Source organism: Notothenia coriiceps, unplaced genomic scaffold, assembly GCF_000735185.1.
Source record: "Notothenia coriiceps isolate Sejong01 unplaced genomic scaffold, NC01 NC01_scaffold00029156, whole genome shotgun sequence".
Taxonomy (NCBI): domain Eukaryota; kingdom Metazoa; phylum Chordata; class Actinopteri; order Perciformes; family Nototheniidae; genus Notothenia; species Notothenia coriiceps.
The window spans coordinates 66227-86006 of record NW_011361857.1 but is presented as its reverse complement, the minus strand read 5'-3'; the positions used below and the strand labels follow the sequence as shown (position 1 = coordinate 86006).

At 43.0% G+C, this 19780-nt stretch overlaps 1 protein-coding gene across 1 annotated transcript in view; it reads left to right on the top strand.

Annotated features, from left to right (window-relative positions):
* The window catches only part of mycbp2 (MYC binding protein 2), a 68250-nt gene that overhangs the window by 23146 nt on the left and 25324 nt on the right, over positions 1-19780 (top strand). Inside the window, exons 16-34 of the mRNA XM_010786394.1 lie at positions 9-154; positions 647-757; positions 1359-1463; positions 3759-3878; positions 4037-4118; positions 4717-4834; positions 4991-5349; positions 5552-5724; positions 6106-6231; positions 8792-8919; positions 9115-9206; positions 9305-9439; positions 9551-9634; positions 9727-9823; positions 9950-10142; positions 10417-10691; positions 11231-11452; positions 11638-11858; positions 19241-19385. Coding sequence (XP_010784696.1) covers positions 9-154; positions 647-757; positions 1359-1463; positions 3759-3878; positions 4037-4118; positions 4717-4834; positions 4991-5349; positions 5552-5724; positions 6106-6231; positions 8792-8919; positions 9115-9206; positions 9305-9439; positions 9551-9634; positions 9727-9823; positions 9950-10142; positions 10417-10691; positions 11231-11452; positions 11638-11858; positions 19241-19385 — 2932 coding nt within the window. The remainder of the gene's footprint in view (positions 1-8; positions 155-646; positions 758-1358; positions 1464-3758; positions 3879-4036; positions 4119-4716; positions 4835-4990; positions 5350-5551; positions 5725-6105; positions 6232-8791; positions 8920-9114; positions 9207-9304; positions 9440-9550; positions 9635-9726; positions 9824-9949; positions 10143-10416; positions 10692-11230; positions 11453-11637; positions 11859-19240; positions 19386-19780) is intronic.

Here is a 19780-nt window from a genome sequence, read left to right as displayed (position 1 = left end):
CCCCCCAGTATCTGTGGCTGTGGATCCGGAGAGTCGGGCTGCTCGGCGTGTGGCTGCTGTAAGGCCTGCGCCAGGGAGCTGGACGGTCAGGAGGCCAGACAGAGAGGCATCTTTGATGCAGTGAAGGAGATGATTCCACTGGACCTGCTGCTAGGTATGCACATTCATATCTGCCATGTCATACTTTCACTGTTTACATCTCACCTATATCACCACTTACATTTTTAATTTAAAGACACAAAGTCTGATGAATCATATGCATGTTAGAGCGTCATGCACAAACCTGTGTGAGGTTATATTCCAATGTTCACTACTGTGTGTTGGATTCTCAATAATGGATCGGAATAAATTACTGTCTTGAGCGGGGCTGTGTGCGAGCAATATATCTTTCTGAGCTATGCCCGCACTCTGCTTATGCCACACATCCCACTGTCTGTTGCGTTTGCTTGAGTCAGCATTTCGCACATGTTTCGTTGCTTTGTTTTATTCTTGTGTTGTGCAGAGTCATTGCTTCTCCATCACTTCTTTCCATCATTCATTGATGTGTGTCTTGTTTTGTTCTGCTCTGCTCCGTTTTCCCTCCTCCTCCTCCTTCTCCTGCATCCTGTCTTGGCTGCCTGTATCTGGGGCCTTTTTTTGTTTTCAGCTGTGCCTGTCCCTCCCCCTCCAGGAGTGAACATCGAGGAGCACATTCAAATCCGTCAGGAAGAGAAACGACAGAGGATCAACCGCCGGCACAGGCTGGAGGAAGGCAGAGGTATAAATCAGTGCGAAACAAAATGGCACAATGTCTAGGGAAGGGAAGGGATTGTGTGTTTTTGGTTTAATACCTTTTACCCTAGAGACTTAAACATAGCTACAGGGAGAGTGAGAAGGTGGAAGCGGAGGTTAACGATTAGGGTGAAACTACTAGTGCTATCGGCGACTAAATCAATTCTTCGTCAACTAACAGAATTTTGTCGACAAATGGATTAGTTGATTGAATAAACAGATCTGTAGAATATACAAAAACATGCAAAAGCACCACTTTAATAATTGTGTTACCAGAGATGTACATTTCAATGATTGAGCATGACAAACCATAAAATATATTTTATACAAAAAGGACCAAAATGAACAATTAATAATCAATCTACTAAGAAGGGGGCAGTCTTAGATTCTACAATATGTATGTCCTCCCTCTTTTAGTTTTGAATACCTTCCAGGTGCTGTTTGCTTGGGTGTTGTGTCTTGGTGACTTCCCCCTTGCTTGTGTCCTTATTATTTTTCAATGTGTGTGTATTGTTGTGGTATTACCATGTGTTCTCTCGCATTCTGTGAGCATTGTGCATGCATGTGAAAGTTTCTTTCTCCCCCAGGCCCCATTGTTTATCCCGGTCCCATTTTTATGAACCAGCGTGAGCAGGCCCTAGCCAGAATAAGACCCCTTCAGGCACTAAGGCATAAACGGGACAAGCACAAAGGTACTACGGTTTTCACTAACTCAATGGGTGCAGAGACACCCCTTTGACTCATCTCCCAATCTGGCTGTCCCGCCCACCTCCTCTCTCACTCTCTGACGGCAGGACTCTTGTGTATTCATCAGGTCTCATGGTAGCAAACAATGTAGGCTTTTGGAGAGAAGGACTCTCGCAGTGGAACACATACTGTGCAGTCTCTAGATTGGGTGAAAGACCAACCTCAACAGGCTGGCTCCCTTTAATTAGTTTAATTTGACATGACCCTAACATAGGAAAGGGCTGTTGTAGAACACAGATTTTTTGTGGTCAACATTTTTTATTTTTGTAGTAGGATGTCTGCTCTGCCCCAATGCTGTTGTTTGACCTAAATAGTTGTAACTGGATTTACAATCACTCCAGTTACAACTGATTTGTCACTTTGGCCGTAAACTGCAGTGTTGCTAGCAGAAAAAAAGAGTAAATGACAGAAACATTTAACCCAGAAGGAAAAAAAAAGGGGTTTTTAGTTTAAAAATCGTATTTTTAGATTTGAATCATCTCATGAAAAGGGCTTGGAAATCATAAAATGTGTCACAGCATTACTGTAAGCTTTTTAGGCACTTAACCATCAGAGAAGTGAGTGTACTGGTTCTTTGTCTCAAGTTACTATTCAACGAAAACACAGGCAACTTGTTTTTGGAGTTTGCTTTTGTTACACAAACAATCTTTTCTCCTTTCTAAAGTAACCATAAGGAGGAAAGAGCACACAGATCAGGCTTAGAGCTTTAAAAGGTCCTCTCTCTGCAAATACTTGAGTTAAGAAAATGTAAAATATCAAACTGTATCACTCATTGCCTGCCATAATATAAAATAAGATGGTATCTTTTTGTGTAGATAGTGCACTTGGGCAGGTCTTCATCTTCCGTCAAAGCTGCTGCTGCTTTTGAAGCAAATAGATGGCACAGGTTGAAGTGGATCTGCTGGTGGATTATTATTATTATTAGGCAAGGCTTCGTTTTCAGTGTCTAGAATTGTGCCCTCTTTACTGTAAATTAAATTCTGTTAACTTTCACCATTTGAAAACCCTCCACAAAGAAACTCATTGTTAACGATAAGTGGCTTGTTTCATTCTCCCACTGTCATACATGGGAAGTTAAGACGCCACAGAGTATTCTATTTTAGAGCAGTATCCTTTTTTTAAGGACTGTTTAGATATGGAGGATGTTTTAATTTGCTAAATTACTTTTTGTTTTTGCAGAACCATTCATTGTGGTTGATGCACAATTGTAAGGATAGTTTGTTTGGTGTGACTCCCCTGAGCATCCTTCATGGTCTTATGAGGAATGTTTACTCAAAAATCAACCCACCAACAATACCAGTGTTTTAGTGTGGGACCTCCAAATTACTCATATTGTACTTTAGACAATAAAGAGAGAAGTGGTTCTCAAATAATATACCCCCTTTTCTAAATATGATTTCACCCTAGTACCCCTTGGCTATTTCAAAACATTATTGTTCCAAAAAAAAAAACATCACTGAACATGATCGCGTTTGTTGCATCAGTTTACATTTAGTTTCTTCTTTTACTTATCATAGTGTAATTCCTTCAGGAATGAAGCATGACTGATATTTGAAGGAATATCTCACAAACCTCTGCAGCTTCAAAGCACCCCCATTTGGGAAACACTGCTTTAGTTGAAGAGCACCTCTGTTCCTTTTTGTTTTACTCACATTGACAGCCGTCACCATGAGCTAAACTTTCAACCCCACCTTAGAAATGTTTGAGCCACGAAGCAGTCAATATTTATGTTACATTCACTTTGAAGTTGTATCAAAACCTAAGCCTGGTGTCTCATCTGGCTGGCTTCAGATACAAAGGTAAACCACATTGAGCTGATGCATGGTCCAAAAAGGTATTGACTGTCATTGTATTGACTCTAGTGCATGGGCCCCCCCCCCCCCCCCCCTCTCACACAGCTGTGACCTCTTACACAGGGCTCAGGGTAAACCAGATTCCCTCTTTCTCATTGATCACAGACAGATTTTGGAAATCAAACTCTTTGCTAAACAAACACTAGATCCATATGTTTGGGACTGGTTGCCCAAAAGCCTTTCTGTTAAGAGGTTCCGTTCCCTCCTTTCTTTTTCGGTATGCTTCTCCCTTTCTCCCCCATTTTCTTTTGAAGCCCCTTCTCCCTCCAGCTCTGTTTTCCAGGACTCTGCAGAGACCTCCACCTCTGTGGTCTGAAGTTGCTACTTAACCTCACTCTCTCCCTGTTCTCTACTTAAATGTGCTGACTTGGTGTGTTTGCCTTGTAGATGGTAGCAGTGAGCGTGGAGAGAAAGATGCAAGCAAAATCACCACCTACCCACCGGGGGCCGTGAGATTTGACTGTGAGCTGCGAGCTGTGCAGGTCAGCTGCGGGTTTCACCACTCGGGTAAGAGAATATAACTCAAAGCTGCTTCTGGTGAGGCTCCAGGGTAGATTTGACTGCATATTATTTTAGAAAATGTATTCTAACACCTCGAACAATAATGTCTGACCTTGCAGTAAAGATAATAGGTAGGTAACAGTCATGGTTATGTTGCTTTTCAGTGGTGCTGATGGAGAATGGAGACGTCTACACATTTGGTTACGGCCAACATGGACAGCTTGGACATGGAGACGTAAACTCAAGGTATTGCTTCTGTTGCCTTGACACCTTTTAAATGTACTGACATTCCAATGGATCCAAATGTTCACTTAATAATTGCACCCAAGTGACGTTTCGAGTAAAACTGCTCTTCATTAAAATCAAGTCAAGGAAAAGTAATTCAGGAAAGACATAGGACCTTAATGTTTTTTAGTAGAGTCTATTTATTAGTTCTTTGTCTCCTCACATTCAGCTCTCTCCTTCCCCGTTGCATGTGCAAGTACACACTCCTCGTTTTTAATGTGATAGCCAACTATTTGACCTGTATATAGAAACAAGTCACAGGAAAAATAAATACAGTATTTATGTCATTCACACCTCAAGTAATGTTAACAGAATTGATACATAGGTCTAAATGTGTGTGTCTGTCACATTGGTGATATGTTTCATTTTTCAATGAAATGTTTTTCATATTTTTACAGTCATTTTATTACAATTATATTTTTAAGATATGCCATGTGTATTCATCAATATGCCAAAGTAGAATCCTTTTGTGTGAAAACCTCCTTGGAAATAAACTTGATGCTAAGTGTTAAAGACTTGTGTACTCACACAACCTAATGTTGATGTTTCTACCTGCTAGGGGTTCTCCAACTCTGGTGCAGGCCCTTCCAGGTCCCAGTGTTCAGGTGACAGCGGGCAGCAACCACACAGCCGTTCTTCTCACTGATGGGCAGGTCTTTACATTCGGGAGCTTCTCGGTAAGTAAAACATTTGAACTGTTACAATGTGTATACAACTGCTTGTTTAGAGAATGAACTAACTACTTTGTTTATTACACACAATATATTTCGCTTTTGATACAGTTTACAACAAATTGCCCTAGACAATGACAATTGATCCTCATTGTTTTTCAGAAAGGACAGTTGGGCCGGCCCATCCTGGACATGCCCTACTGGAATGCCAAGCCGTCCCCCATGCCCAACATCGGTGCCAAATATGGACGAAAGGCCACTTGGATCGGTGCCAGCGGGGACCAGACGTTCCTGCGGATCGATGAGGCTCTTATCAACTCCCATGTCCTAGCAACTTCAGAGATCTTTGCCAGCAAACACATTATTGGCCTTGTGCCCTCCTCTGTATCCGAGCCGCCTCCATTTAAGTGCTTGCTTATCAACAAACTGGATGGAAGCTGCAGGACCTTCAATGACTCTGAGCAAGAGGACCTGCAGGGATTTGGCCTTTGTCTGGACCCTGTGTATGATGTCATATGGAGGTCAGTCAATATCAACTATACACAGCAATACAATGTAAACTATTTGGTTTAGTTTATGTTTACGTGTATGTACCACTTTGTGTACTATTCATTCCAAGTCTCAAGATTTAGGGAAGACGCCCGACAGATTATCCTTTTGTTTTTAATGTGTCTCTTTTTAAATGTGTTTTTCTAACCCTTTTTGCCCTCCATGGTTCTTTAGGTTCCTGCCGGCTGCAAAAGAGATGCTGTGCTACAATGCAGTGATCGCTGATGCCAGGATGCCCTCTGCTACAGATCTACAGGCTCGCTGTAGCATCCTCAGCCCCGAGCTTGCGTTGCCCTCAGGATCTCATGCCACTACTACTCGCTCTCACGGGGCCCTACACATCCTTGGTAATCCTCTGCACTAACCATCCAGCAAAGTGTCTTTGGTCGCATGAATCTTTTATGAATTTCTTATGGTAGTAGGAATGTGAAGATGAATGCTCCAAGAGTGATAATCGACAATGCGGACATCTTATTTTTTAAAAGCTGATTTCTCTGACCCCACCCTGATTGAACTGATATTCCCATAAATCCCATATTTTTAATGAAAATGTTCATTCATTAACTGAGTGATGGGATTTTAGTGCTATTTTAACTGTGTACATTTTTTTATTTGAGAGACAGTTTGGCCAAAATATGATAAAGTGCAGGAATTCCTAGATTATACATTTTTGTTTATGTATGTAATCTTTCAATACTAAGATTAAGTATACTGGGTTGTCTACTTAGGTTGCCTGGATACACTGGCAGCCATGCAAGAGCTGAAGATGGGTGTAGCCAGTGCAGAGGAAGAAACCCAGGCAGTGATGAAGGTCTACTCTAAAGAGGACTACAGTGTGGTGAACCGCTTCGAGAGTAAGTGGGATCTTTGAACAGGATTTGTTGTAAATCATGTATGATACAACACAGGGACGCGGGAAGGGGGGGTGCTGAGGGGGCTGCAGCACCCCCACCTGCAAGGCTCCACTAGCACCCGCACCCCCAAATGCGCCGCACCTATAGTGTAAGCCAGGGGTTCCCAAAGTGGGGGTCGCGAGATGATTACAAAATAAAAATTGAAAAAAAAAAAAAAAGTTTTTTTATAATTTATTTTATTATTATTAATAATAACGTTTGCATAGACATTTTCAGGGGCGGACTAGCCATCTGTATAATTTCCCCGCAACGAGGCTCCCCCTTTGACAATCCACTAGCGCAGTGTTTCTCAAAGTTTTTCATACCAAGGACCACTTAACCAATAAAAAACACTCATGGACCACCTAACTCCACAAATATCCAAAAACAATAGGCCTGCTTACCCATTCCAACAGTATATAACAAATTACAGCCTAATAATGACAGCTTAACCTTCTCTATATCGCCTCGTTCACACATTAAATCAACAATACAAATACAACTACAGATTGTATAAGCATTTAGTTCAAATGCGATTTAAAATCCTCTCAGGTTTTACACCTCTTATTATGAAATGTAGACTACATTTATTACACGAGTTTATGTCCGAGCCAACAGACTCACAGATTGTTGGCTACTGAGAGATATGCAAAATACACCGCATGTAGTACGACACAAACCTCCGCTGTGGATTTTCAAAACAAAATACAGTAAAACTATGGTCGTAGGCCCAAGTTTAACTCTCTGAGGCCTGCATGGTCTGTCTACAAAACAAAAATAAAAAAACGTTTATACAGCCCCAACAACAGCCTCTGATCATCAACAGACTTCATGCAATGCTTCATCAGATGTATTAGATAATAATCTCTATCTCACTCCTTCCATCCATCCATCCATCCATCTTCTCCCGCTTATCCGTGGTCGGGTCGTGGAGGTATCAGTTCCAGCAGAGAGCCCCAAACTTTCCTTTCCCTGGCCACATCAACCAGCTCTGACTGGGGGATCCCAAGGCGCTCCCAGGCCAGCGAAGAGATATAATCCCTCCATCTGGTTCTAGGTCTACCCCTTGGTCTCTTCCCAGCTAGACGTGCCTGGAACACCTCCCTAGAGAGGCGCCCAGGTGGCATCCTTACTAGGTGCCCGAACCACCTCAACTGGCTCCTTTCGACGCAAAGGAGGAGCGGTTCAACTCTGAGTCCCTCCCGGATGACTGAACTTCTCACCTTATCCCTAAGGGAGACACCAGCCACCCTGCGGAGAAAACCCATCTCGGCAGCTTGTACCCGCGATCTCGTTCTTTCGGTCATGACCCATCCTTCATGACCATAGGTGAGGGTAGGAACGAAAATGGCGCGGTAGACAGAGTGCTTTGCCTTCTGGCTCAGCTCCCTTTTCGTCACAATGGTGCGGTAAAGCGACTGCAGTACCGCTCCCGCTGCTCCGATTCTCCGACCCATCTCACGCTCCATTGTTCCCTCACTCGAGAACAAGACCCCGAGATACTTGAACTCCTTCACTTGGGGTAAGGACTCATTCCCTACTTGGAGTGGACAGTCCATCGGTTTCCTGCTGAGAACCCCTTTATAGTATAGCTATTTACTTCTTCTGATAACCTTTATGCTTGTATGTAGAGATTATCCTGCTGAACAACAAGTTTAAGTATAAAAAACTTCTGCGTGCAAAAGACATTTACTTCAATATTCCAAAATCCAAAAGGAACAATCCAATTGTCTCAGCTCTTAGCCTTTGTTATAATCACTCCCTGGTCCTTCAAACAAATACATCATCACCACTCGATTCTCTTTGATGAGTTGGTACTCCGAGTTTTTAACAAAAAACAAAGTGTAAAATAAATAGTGAATCAACATAATAGTTGCCATAGGAAAAAAACAGTTAAAGATACCATTTTAAGATACCCTGCAACGCAGTCTACACCTGCATGTATTTCTGTCCTGTCTTCTGCTGACAAATGTGAGGGTGCTANGCCACGTCATCCGGGGGAGGAGTACAAAGGCCGGGCACGGACATCATTCTAGAGGCTCTGTATTGTGAGACAGACGCCTCCAGCCTCTCGTTGTGTTGATAGTGCAGGGGTTCCCAAAGTGGGGTCGCGAGATGATTACAAATTTAAAATGGAAAAAAACCCCCCCACACCCCCGTCGACAGGGGGTCGCCAGTCTCTGGCACTGTTATTTTGGGGGTCGCGGGCTGAAACGTTTGGGAACCCCTGGTGTAAGCTACAGTTACGCCGCTGCGAGGCTCCACTAGCACACCCCCTCCCCGCCGCACCCCCAACTCTGACTGACTTCCCGCGTGCCTGATACAACATACTGAAAGATATATAATAATATATTTTTAGCTTGATTCATTTTTTTTTTGAGTCTATCCAGCTCTTCTTCCTCTAACCTTTAAAGTCACAACATCAATGTTCAAGTCAGATCAGAGTGAAAGTACTTAAAAGTGGATAAACCACTTCCTTGTACGTTGCAATGCCTTATCGATCCCATGTGTGATGTTGTAGGTCACGGTGGTGGCTGGGGCTACTCGGCTCACTCTGTGGAGGCCATCCGCTTCTGTGCTGATGCGGACATCCTGCTTGGGGGCCTGGGTCTGTTCGGAGGACGAGGGGAGTACACTGCCAAGATCAAGGTGAGCTGCTTAGAGCCAACCTTTTTTCTTTTAAACAAAGACACATGTAATTGTTTTAGGCATTTTGTCAATGTCATTACAGACTTTTTCTGTCTCGACTGTCCGATACTCACTACAAATACGATACTCACTATTGCTATTGGCATTTAAATTACAATCTTTACAATACATTACCCCACTCCTTTTGTTGTGCAGCTTTTTGAGCTTGGACCTGACGGAGGTGACCACGAGACGGACGGAGATCTACTGGCTGAGACTGACGTGCTGGCTTATGACTGTGCTGCCAGGTAAAGTTAATAAATTAATTGTGTTTCCCTTCTGTTCTCATGCATCTTTCATGTAAAGAAAATGATGTGGAATTAATGTTAATGTGGGTTATCTGTAGGGAGAAATACGCCATGATGTTTGATGAGCCGGTGCTGCTGCAGCTGGGCTGGTGGTATGTGGCGTGGGCCCGAGTCTCTGGACCCAGCAGTGACTGTGGCTCCCATGGACAGGCAACCATTACAACAGATGATGGGTAAACAAACATTTCACATTCTCCATAGGCATCATTTGGTTCTATAATGTCTCAATCTGAAAATTGGTCACACAAATTTTCATTTTGAATGTTTTGTTTTTCCCTTTTTAGTGTGGTCTTTCAGTTCAAAAGCTCGAAGAAGTCAAACAACGGTACAGATGTTAACGCGGGTCAGATACCACAGCTACTTTACAGGCAAGTAAAGTCCTTGAATGTGATTCACGCATATTTTGTCTATAGGTTTGTAAGTAAATTATTTTGATTGTCTCTTTATGTTTGAACATCAGGCTTCCTTCAAATGATGGCAATGCAGCTAAAGGAAAACAGCAGACCAGTGAACCGGTCCATATCCTTAAACGCTCATTCGCTCGAACCGTCTCAGTGGTGAGTACTGTCTTTATGTCTTATAGTGTTCCCCTAAATGTTTCCTCATGCTTTAAGGGCTACTTTCAAGTAGGGCTTTGTAAGGTTTACTGGACTTTGTGTAACTGTCTAACTCTGTCTCTGTAGGAGTGTTTTGAGTCTCTGCTGAGTGTCCTTCACTGGAGCTGGACCACCCTGGTTTTGGGTGTGGAGGAGCTGCGAGGGCTGAAAGGCTTCCAGTACACAGCCACCCTGCTGGACCTGGAGAGACTGCGCTTTGTTGGCACATGCTGTCTCCGCCTGCTCAGGGTCTACATCTGTGAGATATTTCCCATTGCTGGTAGGAGCACAGCTCACAATTAGTATTTGGCAATAAAATGCTTGTGAAAACCACAAAAATGTGTTTTCTGTTTGAGAAACAATATCCATCCTTAATCATTTAAGAACGGAGTAGTCACTGTGCCAACATGTTATGTCTGATCGTTAAATCCTGAACAGACTAGAATGTGTTTATATTTCAAAAAGTACATTTCAAATGATCCCCTTCATTTAGTGTGTGGCTTCTGATAAGATCAAGTGATGTTTTCCTTTTCTGTGTGTTCTTTGATTTCCAGCCAGCACCAAAGCTGTGGTGGAGGAGTCGAGCAAGCTGGCAGAGTGCGTGGGAAAGACGCGCAGCCTGCTGAAGAAGATCCTCTCAGAAGGCATGGACAACTGCCTGACTAAGCTGGACAACGACCCCCAGGGCTACCTGTCTCAGCCTCTGACCCTGCTGGAAGCTGTGCTGCAGGAGTGCCACAACACGTTCACTGCCTGCTTCCACTCTTTCTACCCGACCCCGGCTCTGCAGTGGGCCTGCCTCTGTGACCTGCTCAACTGTCTCGACCAGGTCAATAACGTTGCACCATGTCACTGTAGCCTAGAAAGAGCTTTTAAAGTAGGACTGAAACTGGTTAATAATTATTAGAAGCTGTTGTTTTTCTGATTCATCTGCGGTATATTATATGGCGATTCGCAAACATCTTCCTTAACTCCATGGTAACGGCTTCTGTTGTTCAAGCAGCAGTCCTATATCAGAAGATATTTAATTTCCAATTATTACAAAAACAGAAAAGCAAGAACAATGTATTTCCTGATTCCTGAAATGAACAAATATCTAGATAGTTGCTCATACATTTTTCGTCACTCGACTTGCCACCAATTCATTAAACTATAAAAATATTCAAGACTGTTTTAAAATTTAGAAGGCCTTAATATAAAGTAAAAATTGATAGATATATTGAGGTCATATCAAGACAACTCATTAAAAGTTTAAAACCACAGCTTCATTCTGACATTCTCTAAGGTTGTTAAATACACATTGTAGACATTTTTCAAAGCGGTTATAAAGTCAGAGATTAATTCTTCTTGTCCTCCCTGTTTTTTTAGGACATTGCTGAGGCCAACTTTCGCACATCCAGCAGCCGTCTGTTGGCAGCTGTAATGTCCGCTCTGTGCCACACTTCTGTGAAGCTGACATCCATCCTGCCCATCGCGTACGACGGGGAAGTGCTGCTGCGTTCGCTGGTCAAACAAGTCAGCACAGAGAACGACTCTGCCCTCGCTCACCGCTTCCCCCTGCTGGTCGCCCACATGGAGAAACTAAGCCATGTGAGTGTTAGCACATGATATACTTACTGTTCATCAGGTATCTTCACTTCAAAATGGTGGACATGGGTGCTTATGTGTGTTTCTAGAGATGGAGAACATTATGGTATTTGATCATTACGACATATGCTTGTTGTAATACTTCAGTTACCTAACTATTAAGACAGTATTATTTTTCTCCCTCTCAGACGGAGGAGAACCTGATGGGCATGACCAGTTTCCGGGAGGTGTTGGAGAAGATGCTGGTGATTGTGGTGCTGCCTGTGAGGAAGAGTTTGAGGAAGGAGGTGGAGCTGTTTTCACCGCACCTTGTCTCCAACACCTGTGGTCTGCTGGCCTCCATCGTCTCTGAGCTCACCGCCTCGGCCCTGGGCTCCGAGGTAACTTCCCATGACGCAATACATTTTTTTATTTTATGATGATCGATTATTTAGATTAAGTGATTATAGAGTTATACAATATTGCTGTCAAAGCTCAGGGTCTTTTATTACTCACCAGATGTCATGATGGCAGGGGCAAAGGACCCTCATCCAGGAACAAGAGATTAAACAGGGTTTTATAGGATTCTGGTTGTTTTGTTTTCAGAAAAAACTGACCTTTCCTCTGTTTCACCGTTCAACCTGCAGCATCAACAACATTGTTAATCACTTGTTAATCACTTGTTAATCATCATCTTCTTTATCACAGTCCAGATTTTCTAAGTTACAGATGAGATCTTGATTACATGTCATTCCTTGCTTTTTCCCTTTTTATTCTTCCTCATTCTATAACCTTACTTGAAGCTACAGTGTATATAGTTACCAAATCAACTTTCCATAGTGACGTATTTTTCTTGGAACAAGATGATGTTTCTACTGTTGCCAAAAATCAGTAACAGAAAAGAGGTTTGATTTATTGTTTTAACGGTGTGCTGAGTCATTAAAGGTGGGGTTGGTAATTATCTTTGTTATATTCCATGGAATGCTCTTAACATGCCGAAAGCAGTGAATATATTGAAGGTCCCATTTCATGCTTTTCCGGTTATTACCCCTCCCCTTGTGTGTTATGAAGGTTTTTTACATGTAAACGGTCTGCAGTAAACTCTCAAAGTACACCCTGTAGCGAGTAAAACTCTAACACAGAAAAGACCTGTCTATGCTGCCCCAGAACGCCTCGTTGGAGATTTATCTTTTTCCATTTGTTTCTTCCGGGAACCAAAATGGACCAATCCGCGGATTTCCTCACACACCAAGACCTTTAGCGTACTATTTCAACTAACAGGGAGTCCCATTGACTTGCGTAGAGCTCCCTGGTTGGTAATAGACGAGTTGGGATCGCGGAGAAATGCTCTCTGCAGACCCATTCTCACAGCGTTATAAACCTTTTTCTTACTCAATATTAAGCCACACTTATTGTTTTTACTTCGGCTGTGAGTGTTTGTGTGTGCTCAGGATTAGTTTCGTGCTGTCCCGCTGTATCGCAGACCCGGAAACCACACCAGTAAGCCAGGTTATTGAGCAGCGAGCCTCGCAACTTCCCGACCANGTGGCTCAGTAGCTCCTGCAGCTTTGTACAGATGTTAGAGATGGAGACTCACCCCAGGCTCCTCCATTTGCCACCGTCGTCTTGACCTCCACTGTGACAGCCGGGAATGTTCCAATGGTGACGGTGAAGATGAAGCACACGGACAAAGCCATCACCCAGATCTGAAAGAACAGCAACAAATGTTATGGAATTATATTTGATTGTCTTTTTGTTTTCCACTGAGACAGACGTGTTGTTACGCCTGTCACGGTAATTAATTTTGTTGGGCGATAACTTTTCCCGGAAATTATTGCGATAAACGATAATATTGTCGGCACCGTTGTAAGACCATTTTAGACCACTGACATAATGATAATATAAAATAATAATTCAAGTACATCCTTTCAAACAGAACTTTTTTTATTGAACATTCAACATTGCAAATGAAATGTGAAATAATGTTCAAATATATAAATTATATATAATAAATCAACAAATCAATTAAATTATAAACAATTAATTAAATCACACAAAACAATATATTAAATAGACTCAGGCTGGAAAACAGAGCTCTCTCCCTCTCTATACACATATACAAATACATAAATAAATATGAGCACACAAGCAAAAAAAACCTCAACAGGCCATATCCAAATCTGTATCAATCAAAGATTTCCAGCAAGGAACACCAACATGTTTGCATTGTCGGGCAAATGCATCTTTGATTGTAAACTGTCGGGAAGGTGGGGGCTCTCCAGCTGCCGTGTTTGCTCCCAGCTGGGAAAACGGAATGGGGTGGTTGTGTTTCAGGTGCAGTTTAAGGCTGGTCGTATTGCTAGCTTTTGTTGCTACCTTTTTAAAACAAAAAATTCAATTCCGTAAGTTCGCCTCGTTGATTTGGCTTAAATCCAAAATATTCCCACACACCGGAGATGTGGAATTAGGTTTTGCAACCAATTCCATTTAACTTCAAATACCCCTCGAGTAAGTCACACGTTGTCTCCTGCTTGTCTCTATATTATTCATTTGGCTGCTACACTGCTGCACGCGGAGTGTCCCCTGACCTGGCTGTGTGTAAGCCCCGCCCCTCACGGCGCGCCTGGCCGGCAGACACAGCACACCTGGCTAAAATGCTGGTCACATCCTTATGTAAACAAACACGCATGTAAACGGCAATTTATCGAGGTCAGAAAAGTTATCGGAGTTCATTTTTATTTATCGTACCATAAGTCAATTATCTGCTTATCGTGACAGGCCTAGCTCCACTATCATGTACCTTGCCAGACGTCCTCCACTTGAGGTCTCTACACATGTGATGAAGTCCTCCAGGAAAGAGTGCTCATTGGTTTGGAGGTGCAGGGGCAGATTTCCCTCCAGAGCCTCCAAGATGGTGGGAGAGTGAGACAAGGCCAGACCCTTTCCCAGGATCCCTGCATGGGACTTACACACCTGGGTGAGGTCAAGGAAATAAGAATCAAGGAAGGTAGAGTGCAGAAAGTATCAAATATTTCTTTTAAAACCACAATAAGTCCAAAAGATGACCTCTGAATTTAAAAGGTGACACACCTGAAGAGAGGCTTCCTCAAGAATCTCCAGATCCTCCTCCAATTCATTGCCTTGAAGTACAAATAATAATTACAGATTTAAAGTTAGGTCAGAGGAGAACAATCTAGTGATGCTTTTTTCTAAATCTGATAAAAAATTGTTGTCTCCTGATGGAGTTATGTTGTGTTTTTGTAATACTTAATGTGGCCACAAGAGGGTGAAGAGCACCAACATTTGAGATAAGACTTAGAACCTGGATCCCCAGAATTAAGAGTATTAAAAAACACAACATCCCCAACATGGATCCCCAACATGGATCCCCAACATGGATCCCCAAATTCCCTCATCCCCTGTTCACATACCTATAGGGAGGGCCAGGTCTTTCTTCATCAGAGCTGCAGCACACACACTGCCCAGGAAGGCCAACTCTTTCTCCAGCTGGATGATTCCCTGAAAGGTCAATGATGTTAAGGTCAGGATGGTTTTGTAACATTCAACATTTTCCCTGCCTAGACCAATGCATCATGGAGATTACATACAAAATGCAGACTTGAGAACTCTTAATTCTCAAAAACAAACACCCTTTTATACAGAAAACAGGAAGGGACAAGTCAGTACCTCATCAGGACCAGGATTGAATTCGTATCCCACAGCCACGCACTTGAAGCCATAAAAGGAAGCTTTCTCATCTTTCACGTAGTCTGACGCTGTTTCCAGTGAGAACAAAACTTCATTTCCTTAAAGTAGAGAGAACGGAAATATGGAATATTTAAACAGAGACAGGATGTCGGAGTAATAAACATAATCACTTTTGACTAATGGCTGCCTGCCTGTTGTAGCAGGTGGCTCAGCACCACTACGCAGATAAAAGCACATATGTGAACAAAAAAAAACAATTACTTCAACTAGATTGTAAGAATAAACGTTTAGCACCTCTTTAGAGTTATTTCTGCCCTCAGTTTCCAAAATTAAAGTAAACGCCACATCATCCCAAATACTATTGTTGCTTAAGAGGCTGACGTCAGGCCTGAGCAGCGGTTTGCGCAGTTGTATTAATCATATTTATCAATAACTGTTCCTTTCTCACGCTCTCCTACCTGGCAGCACTAGGACAGTTGTAGGCCATCCGGTGGATCCTGAGAACTTCTTGAGCTCAGTCCAGGTGTTGATGGTGTCATGGATCAACGGTTTGCCCCCCAGACTGGACAGGTGGAGGGTTCGGCTGGGGATGAGCAGGCGAATGACGTCCTCTGGCTGCGCAGTGCCACACTGTTGATCAAACTCAATAGTGGTCCAGCGCACACAGTCTGGAAATGATACCTGAGGCACGGTGAGACAGGGTAAGATTAGATTACACTTAAATTATTTGTGTGTTTTTCAGATGTCCTTGCTATTAGCATAATAACTGATACCTTACCCTGTATTGGGTGACACCAGATTGTTTATAAGGGTGATCACTCTCGATAACTGCGTAGTGGTTTGAGGTGGTACAGGCTGAAAGGCCCTGCTCGGGCTGGTTGCCAGTCGTGCTGTCTGTTGACTGGTTGGGGTTGAAGGTGGGTGGGGCGTACTTCTGGTTGAGGGCTGAGACGGCGGGTAGCAGCTCCTGAACGAGGCCAAACACCTCAACAGCAGCCTGGATGAGGAAGAGCAGGCATTTTACCACAATGCCACATCAGAAGACCATTTACTTTTGGTTCCCTGACTTGACCTCTTACCTTAGGTACAGACGCAGCTACAGGGCCGATGTAGGCCAGGATAAGAGGCAGCAGCATGGAGAACAGGCTGGACGAACTTAGCAGCTCAGGAATGTCATCCACTGGAGATAACAGAGGACAGATAAAACGAATGAGAGGCTGAACAGATACAATCTAAATGAAATACGAGTGGCTCTACACCAGTGCTTTTGTAATACAGGTGCAAGTTTGTGACGCTCACCATCAACAGCAAAAGCTCTGTTTAGCAGATCCTTTGCAGCTCTGACCACGGCACTGACCACAGACAGAGCTCTGCTACAGTTCTTGTCCTCCTCATTGGCTTTGCTCAGCAGCTGAGACTGAAGATCCCCATCATACTCGCTCCTTTAAAAAGGGAGAAAAACTCAGGTCAGAAAAAAAGAACCTCAAATTCCTCAGATATGAGATGTTATAAAATGCGGGCTTTGTGTTTACCTGTAGTAGAGGATCTGTGGGATCTGCCCTCTGGTCTGGTTGGTGCCATTGCTACTCAAGCTGCAGGTGCTGAAGGTGAAGGAGACACCATCAGAGCACTGCACCGTGGTCATGCCTCCATCACCGTTAGCCGTCCGGCTGCCGTAGTTCCGCAATCGGACAGCGTACTTCACCCCCTCCTGCAACAGAAGAAATTAATCAGTGAGATTATATGCATTTTAACGACTATCACAACATGACTGTGAAAAGGGTAACACTTTATATGATGCCAATGACTAATTCAGTATAATCTGCTTGTAAAATAAATAATCTAGTATTGTAAATTTATAAGAACAATTTATTTACGGAGGAACAACTGAATGAAGGATATTTACCTAAACAAAACTCACTCATGGGCTTCATAGAATGTGGTACGATATTATGGTTACAGCATATGATATCTTAACATTTGTATCCCAACAGCAAATCATATGCTTTCTTATTTTCTTGAGACTCTGTACCTTGAGTGGCACAGCCTTATCCAGGCGGACCTCAGCAATATCACTGGGAGAATCATCAGTGCTGTAGGTGCCCTTCACCAGCTCCAGGGACGTCCACCTGTGAGTATGTGCTGAGTCGCCCGGGTGCTCTGTCTGCGCCTAAAGGAGGAAGGGACAAAAGTTTTGAAAATACCAAGAAATCTTGTACAATGAATAAAATATTATAAAATATAATATCACTTACATCATCAGCCAGCACCTCTAATTCATACTCATGGATGCCCCCTCCTCCGTAGACGCAAACGCCCACCAGCACAACGCCTGGCTTGTCCACCGTCATACAGATGGCATCCGGAGAGCCATTGCCCGTGTTCCAACTCCGGCCCTGACTTGTTTTGGTGAAACGGTTCGGGGAAGCCTTTACGGAGTGCAGCGAGTTTAGTCCATCAACCTTAAAAGAAAGGATACAAGAAGATATGTAGTCAAACGTGTAAAACTAACTACATTACCACATGAGGCTGATTAATACATTTGAAGAGGAATTCCAAGCTTTTAATGCAAATATTAAATTCTTAATAAAAGGCATGTTCTATGTCCTCTGCATGAAGACCATCCCCCACTCAAAGTGTGCATTACCCCAGGTACACTGATGTACAAGTAATGGATGTCATCTTATTGTGAAGGTCAGCAGTAGCCAGGTACCCATCCAAAGATATTGCACATTTTAACTAAATGTCAAGGAAATCTGTTCCATTTGGGTTTGTAATACGTCATTGCAAAGACAATTGGAGAAAAACAGAACAGAGACAAAATGGGTAGTCTCTAAAAGATACACTATCTAAAATGAACGCCTGAAATCAAACACATCTGTTCAGTAATAATCTATTTATAACACTCTGCTGACAACAGAGAGCCAGACACAACAGCAGAGGGACCCTTCCCAGGTGCTCAGGGGAGGAGGAGTTGTTTCCTTGACAACAGACTGGGTTAGAAACAGTGGTGACGAGGACTGCCTTTGAGTGACAGTAACCATGGCAATGATAGTGCTAATGTCCAGCCCGAAGCAGACAGTAATATCTGTGATAATAATTAAATAAAGAGACAAACATCTGTCCTACCCACTTAAAGGTTGGCTAGGTAAGAATGGAGAAACCAGCTCGAGTGCGCTAGAATTTGAAAGTACGCAGCTGAAAATAATCTGCCTTTTCCTTCAAACTTCCTTACAGAGCCCCTCCTCCAACACACACGAACGCGCACATGACCAATGAGGGCACGAGATAAGTTTTTGCACGAGATGGAAGGCTGACAGGCAGGTAGGCCATCCAGTTATTTTAGCCGGGCCGGCTCAGATGATTGGTTGTGCTTTTTATAGCGCCACGGCTTCCACAGCATTTAAAGGTCCCATGTCATGGCCATTTCTAATGATCATAATTCCATTGTTGAGGTCTACTAAAATAGATTTATATTGTGCAATTTTCCAAACTCACATTGGTTTCTCATACAGCATCTCTGTAAATGTGTATTCACTGGTATTCACTCTGTCCTAAACGGCTTGTTGGAGCTCCGCCCCCCCCTCACTGTGAGCCCAGTGTGCTCTGATTGGTCGGGAAGTTGCGAGGCTCGCTGCTCAATAATCTGGCTTACTGGTGTGGTTTCCGGGTCNACGATAATATTGTCGGCACCGTTGTAAGACCATTTTAGACCACTGACATAATGATAATATATAATAATAATTCAAGTACATCCTTTCAAACAGAACTTTAAAAGTTCTGTTTGAAAGGATGTACTTGAATTATTATTATATATTATCATTATGTCAGTGGTCTAAAATGGTCTTACAACGGTGCCGACAATATTATCGTTTATCGCAATAATTTCCGGGAAAAGTTATCGCCCAACAAAATTAATTATCGTGACAGGCGTAAGTGGAGCCTTCATAGCTCAATGAAGTGGAGCAATGTATCTACTTTGTGTTTTCATTCTGGTTGTACATTTATGTTAGCTTTCCCTCTGTGTTTAAGTTGTATTGATGAGTCCTTCATTACAGATTAGGAATCTACAACCCTGTCTCTCTATTTGTTTCCTACATCCAGATGGCTGCAGCCAGACTCTTACGCAGACCCACAGAAGACATCTCTGATCCTGAACAAAGATGACATACGCTGTGGATGGCCGACTACCGTGGTGGTACAGACCAAAGACCAGTATGGAGATGTGGTACATGTTCCTCACATGAAGGTCAGGATGATTACTTTGGCTTTTCTGCTTCCAAGATATATATATATTATATATTGTGTATTGTTGGATACCAAATCCATGGGACCTTATTTCGGAAAAATTATGTATTGAAGTCAATGGCGACAGAAAGATTATCTTTCGATCCCGTTTGAATTGTGCCACGAATTACACACATGATGTCGTAAAACTGTGAAGTAACACTTTTTTGCGTGTGAAACCGCACCACACACCAAGATGGCCGTCACGTTGGCACATTTCACTTCTTTCTTTCAGAATGAGGCAAAAAGTATTAAACGAGGAGAAACCCACTACAAGTCTGGGCATGTTGAGAGCTGCACATACACACAAGTTAGTCGGTTCCGTAAGAGAGCCAGCATGCGGGACCGGGATTCTGG